Source organism: Condylura cristata, unplaced genomic scaffold (assembly GCF_000260355.1).
Source record: "Condylura cristata isolate star-nosed mole 26May11 unplaced genomic scaffold, ConCri1.0 scaffold00018, whole genome shotgun sequence".
Classification (NCBI taxonomy): Eukaryota; Metazoa; Chordata; class Mammalia; order Eulipotyphla; family Talpidae; genus Condylura; species Condylura cristata.
The window spans coordinates 34,346,205-34,352,144 of record NW_004567119.1 but is presented as its reverse complement, the minus strand read 5'-3'; the positions used below and the strand labels follow the sequence as shown (position 1 = coordinate 34,352,144).

Sequence of the window (5,940 nt, the reverse complement as noted above, 5' to 3'; positions counted from 1 at the left end):
TTCTGCAGCATTCTACTGCTGGGGAAAGGCAATACTAGTGACACCAAGCCCAGTGAATTGAGAGTTGGCTCCTGAACAGCCCCAGATGGCATTATCTAGATTCCCAGTGCAGCTCCGAAAACATGCACCTCTCTACAGAGAAACACCTGTCATTGGAGGGGAGAGGACTGCAAGATGAGAAAACAAGAGCTGCGTCACGGAAGATTGTGGAAGATACATGTGATGCACTAATCAGACACTTTGCAGGAGAGGGTTCAAGATGGGAAGACTTTTCCATCTTATTTGTAGGCAGAGATTAAAGTGAGATCTACTATCTCACCATTATCTGTTTAAGTAGAAAAACATACTTGACTGATACCATCTCTAACCAGAACGGCCGAAACCAGCACCTCCGTGCAATGGCAGGGCCCTGCCAGGGCGTTCGTCTGCACGTCTGTGCCAAGCCATAGCCCTTGACCTCGTGAGGGCACCCACACTATGAAAACAGCGTGAAGGAAGACATCAGCACAGCCATTTCTCACAGATTTCTCTACACACACTAGAAACAATTTTGGAAAATGTTCAAGACGAAGGTATTCCTAAACTAAGTAATGAAGACAAAATGTGGATCCGTGTGGATTCACATGGCGCTATGAGAAGCAGACTACAGAGCTGCACATTCTGGTTCCAAATAGTCATGAAACATTGTGTAAGAAATAGGCTTGGGGGGCCCTCCCTGGTGGCGCAATGGGCTGGGACGCAATACTGCAGTCATGGCCACTTCAGTGCCAATTCAATCCCCTGCTGCGGAGGTGACCACATGGCACGGCAGACCTCTTCTGACCCGCCCGCTGCTCTCCTCAGCAGTGTACTTTGTCAGTCAACCTGTTCTGTTCCCCGATCCATCTCTGGTGAATCCTCTCACCGTCCCTGCTCCTCTGGCAAATGCCCACATTAAATCTTTTTTTAAAAAATGCTTGGGAAAAAAATATAAAACCCAAGAGCAGTGGGACTGTAAGGAATGCTTTCCTTTCGACAGCATCTCACTGATGGGAACGACATTTGCCCCAGGTGGCCTCTGCTGTGCTGTGTTTCTCCCCCCACAGGGCTGCCTTCTCATAGTCTTTATTCTAGAATGTAGTTATCTGGCGTTGATGAAGAAAAAGGGATATATAATTTTAAATATTTCAGGGTTAAGAAAAGATTATTTGTACAGGAGAATTAAATTGGGGCCAGGGGGTGGGGGAGCTTGTAAGACCTTAAGTTGATAGCTCGAAAAGGAGCAGAAATAGAATAAACCTACTGCTGAAAGCATTCAGTTCAAGGACATGCAAGTTTCTTTATGGACTATGTCATCTGTCCCAGGCTTGTGCCAGTCATGGCAGACAAGCTCCCCCAGAGAGCTCACGCTCCCAAGGGTGCAGCCCAGCTGACTCATGCAACGCAGTGGGCCCGGGGCGCCTGCTATTATGGACAGGGCCGGAGATGGCTCCTGGGGTGGGACAGAGAAGAGGAGGAACCACTGCAGTCTACTACCGCCTTCCTGCCTACTTCCACTCTGCTCAGCAACACGGATCCAGGATCCTCAGCTGCAGTGTTCCCATTACAGGTTTTTCCCGCTACCCAAAATGGGACATTCCTACTGGGTCTGATTTCGTAGTTTCTTTTTTGGGCCTGGGAATGTTACTACCGTTAAAATTTTTGTGTATTCCCAGACCCAAAAATAGTATCTATGAAGTCCTACAAATAGGAACTTAACTTCTTTCAGATATCAGGGGAAACTGGTGGTTGATTTGTTTTTAATCCTGTGGGGACCACCCCAAGGGGTAGAAGATAGAACAATACCACAGAGCTGGCTTTGGCCACTGAAGTCAGGCCAGCCGTTTGAAAAACCAGGCCCCCGGCTCTGGCCTTCATGCTTCCTTCCATCAGACACCTTCAGAAAGGGCCACAGAACCCAGATGCCAAGGCGAGAATCTGCCACAGTCTGAGCCAAACACTTCCCTTGGGTGAAGACAACAGCCTCAGGAAGCACCATTCTCTGTGTTTGTAATAAACAACCTACTTCTACTTCCCCTCCACCCTGCTGTATTTCCCTATGTCTGCTTGCCCCATTCTTCAGCTTCACTCAGTCTTAGCTTTCAGGGTCACTCTTCTCTGGTGCTCCAGACCGAGGCACGCCTGAGGGAGTGTGAAATCCCTTAGCTCTGGGCCTGTCCCTGACAGGCTCTCGGTCTGGATACTGGTTGGCGGGGACTGCCCACGCTCACCTGGGGAAGAGGCTGCAGTCCCCTGGGCCAGCCAGGATGTGGGCATCACTCAGCCACAACCATGTGATCAGACCTTAGTGAAACAGCTCTGAATGCCCTGCAGCCCCTCTGGTGTCTACCCCTGGTAGCAGTCCTTGCCCAAGCTTGGATGCTCAAGCGGGACAGGCCCCAAACCACCCGTTCCCTGCGTTCTTCTCTTGCCTGCTGTTCTCATCATATAATTGGCTCAGTGGGGAGGGCGGGGGGCGGGGTGCTCTTGACAGGGCCAGGACTCTTGACACACGCGTGCAGCTCTCACGCCACCAGCTCCTGACCGTCTGCACTGACCACAGGGACCTTATCCCCAGTTTGTCCAGAGCAGCCTGCTTGACGGCCAGGTTGACCAAGGTGCCTCATTCACCCTCAGATGGGCCCTGGTTTAGATGGCAAATGCCTTCGTCACCTCTTTTCCACAGCAAATGCAATCTCATGCAAGTCTGTGCTCCTGACCTCAGTGAGTGGGACAGCAATGTGTGGTTCTCAGACAGCCGCCCCACCTTGGCCCTTTCTCTGCTGAGCCCGAGATGTTGCACTGGGGTAGGGCTTCACCCTTCTGTTGCCACCCTCCCTACCCCCAAATCATTACACCAGCCTCCTTTCTAACCTTGAAGACTACTCCCTCCACTGCCCTGCTCACCAGTGATTTCACACCAGGCCAATGCTGTACCCTAAAGTGTCCTGGGGTTCCCCACTGCCTGCAAACTGACATCCATGTCTCCCTTCTCTCCCATACCCTACTCCCACCTGGCACTAGTCATGCTGGATCCAGGACCTGATCTCAGATGTTGGCCCCGGAAAGTCTTTTCTGATTTAGTCCTTCCATCAGAACTGCCACCCTTCACTCTCCAGTGGAGACTCTGTTCTCAGCATTCACTGCCACTTGGCCTCTGGCAAGCGGGCCCTGCTCACAGCCACAGTGCTGCCTCCGTGCCCACGCCGGGGAAGCCACCTGTACCTGGAGAAACTCACGCTGCCTGACTCGGTCAGAACAAGAGTTCAGCTGCCTCAAAGTTCAATGCCAAATTTCTGAGGAGCAGTGGGTGGGCTTCAGCTGGCCCCACTGTGAATGCAGCATCCCATGGGAGGATGTGTGCAAAGAATTCAGACTAACTGGAGTTGCCCAGAAATCTTGCTGTCCCCTGCCCCCACCCGGTCTTCCAGAAAAAGGGTGAGATTTCCTCCCCAGATGCCCTCTTCGGTCCCCACCACCCTCTTCAAAGTTACACTTCATTCCCACCCTTCTCCATAATGCTCATAAACCAGTCCACAAGTGATCTTCCCTTCTCTCAGCGCCCAAGTCCTCATTCGGGACAAGTGAATAGGTGCTAAATTAGGCACTGAACACCTCTGCTTGGCTTAACAGGTTCTACCAGATGGGGACGAGCTGGAACTTGAACTCCAGGCTCTGCTCTTTCCATCTGGATAACCTGACAACCCCCTTCTCTCTAGATGAAAACTCTCCTGGGTGTCTTCAGGGGAACCTGATTTGGTCAGAAGGGTCACTTTAGCATAAGACATGAGTTCAGCATCTCAGGAGGCCACACAGGGCTTGGGAACTGGCCCATTCCTGATCAGGAGGTGAGCTCCCCCACCTCTTGAACAATTATGCATCAGATAGCAGAACCCCTTCCTATGGTGAGGGGCTGGCCAGGCTGAGCACCGTCCCCCCCCATAAAATCTCCAGCCCCAGCACTGCGGCCTTATCTCTAAAACTAGAGAAAACAGCAGCGTCAGGCACAGGAAAGTATGCAGTGGGGGTAGGACAGAAGAGGGTGGAGGACCCACCCCCTCTGAACCCCACATCCCACCCTTGAGGTGGTTTATGACCCCATTTCATAAACAAACCCAGCTACTCAAAGGGCAGGCTGCACTCAGCATGGGGTTGGGGGTGTTCAGGGTGAGCTCCCAGTCCCAGGACTTCTCCCTGGGCCCAGTTGGGAAGCTCCCTCTGCCCCATCCTGCTCTGCCCCTAGGGTCAGCCCCAAACAGATGTCCACCACCCACCCACAGGAACCTGCCCCTCCCACCCTAACCCTCCTCTCCTCTGCCTCAACCTTCCTGCCCCCCCATTGGCTTCAGTCTGGGTTGGCAGGAAGGGAGGTGCAGGGCACCTGCCGTGAACAGCCTACCCCCACTAAGAGCTGCTGTCGCGCCCAGGGCTGCCACCCGCCCAGGCTTCACGACCCAGCTATGCCCGGCACCGAGCCCTGGAGCCCCAACCCGGGCACAGCATTCTGGGACTACTCGGGCTCGGGGTCCGGCGCCCTGGAGGAGCTGGAGGTGTGTCCGTCGTGGGACCTGCCCTACAGCTATGCCTACATTCCCACGCTCTACCTGGCGGCCTTCACCGTGGGCCTGCTGGGCAACACCTTTGTGGTGTGGCTGCTGGCGCGGCGACGGGGCCCGCGGCGGCTGGTGGACACCTTCGTGCTGCACCTGGCGGCCGCCGACCTAGGCTTCGTGCTCACGCTACCGCTGTGGGCAGCGGCGGTGGCGCGCGGCGGCCTCTGGCCCTTTGGCCAGGGCCTGTGCAAGCTCAGCAGCTTCACGCTGGCCGCCACGCGCTGCGCAGGCGCGCTGCTGCTGGCGGGCATGAGCGTGGACCGCTACCTGGCGGTGGTGAAGCTGCTGGACGCGCGGCCGCTGCGCACCCCGCGCTGCGCGCTGGCGGTGTGCGGCGGCGTCTGGGCAGTGGCGCTGCTGGCCGGCCTGCCCTCCCTGGCCTACCGCGGCCTGCAGCCGCTGCCCGGGGGCCGCGGCAGCCAGTGCGGCGAGGAGCCCTCAGACGCCTTCCAGGGCCTCAGCCTGCTGCTGCTGCTGCTAACCTTCGTGCTGCCCCTGGGCATCACGCTCTGCTGCTACTGCCTGATCTCGCGCCGCCTGCACCGGGCGCCGCACCTGGGCCGCGCCCGCAGGACCTCGCTGCGCCTAATCTTCGCGGTGGAGAGCGCGTTCGTGGGCTCCTGGCTGCCCTTCAGCGCCCTGCGCGCCGTCTTTCACCTGGCGCGGCTGGGGGTGCTGCCGTTGCCTTGCCACCTGCTTCTGGCTCTGCGCTGGGGCCTCACCCTCACCACCTGCCTGGCCTTCGTTAACAGCTGCGCCAACCCGATCATCTACCTGCTGCTCGACCGCTCGTTTCGCGCCCAGGTGCGGCGCCAGGCCTGCGGGTGCACCCGGCGCGGGGCGCGCCGCATCAGCTCCGCATCCTCGCTCACCAGGGACCACAGCTCGTTGTTCCGGAGCGGGACCTACAGCTGAGGGCGAGCTGCGGCCCTGCAGCTCCCGCGGGGAGCGCGACCCAAGGAGATGGGCGGGACACACCAGCGGCCATCGCTGGGGGCTGCTGGCCTGCAGCCCCCAAACCCCACCCCAGCCACTCACTTTCCCCGGACTTCAGAGCTCTTTGAACTCACCTCCACATCCCCACCCCCACCAGCCCCAGAGCCTGGCAGAGGAGCCAGCTATTCTCTCAACCCATTGAAACCCTCCAGGCTTCTGAGATGCCTCAGGCAGCAAGCTGGAGACTCACAGGCCATACAGCCAAGTAGAAGTGAGGGAAGTGGGTTTCCTGTTGCTTCTTCAGCAGTGACATTTCCCAGAACAGCAGCCCTGGACCCGCAAAGGCCACGCTGGTCTCTGCGGGCTCTGCTGT

General features: G+C 57.0%; 1 protein-coding gene across 1 annotated transcript; it reads left to right on the top strand.

The window, feature by feature from the left end:
* The first annotated feature begins 4,410 nt into the window (after nucleotides 1-4,410).
* Nucleotides 4,411-5,546, top strand: GPR25 (G protein-coupled receptor 25). Its single transcript, XM_004685250.2, has one exon. The coding sequence runs from the start codon at nucleotides 4,479-4,481 to the stop codon at nucleotides 5,544-5,546; it is 1,068 nt and encodes a 355-aa protein (XP_004685307.1). The 5' UTR covers nucleotides 4,411-4,478.
* The last annotated feature ends 394 nt before the right edge of the window (nucleotides 5,547-5,940 follow it).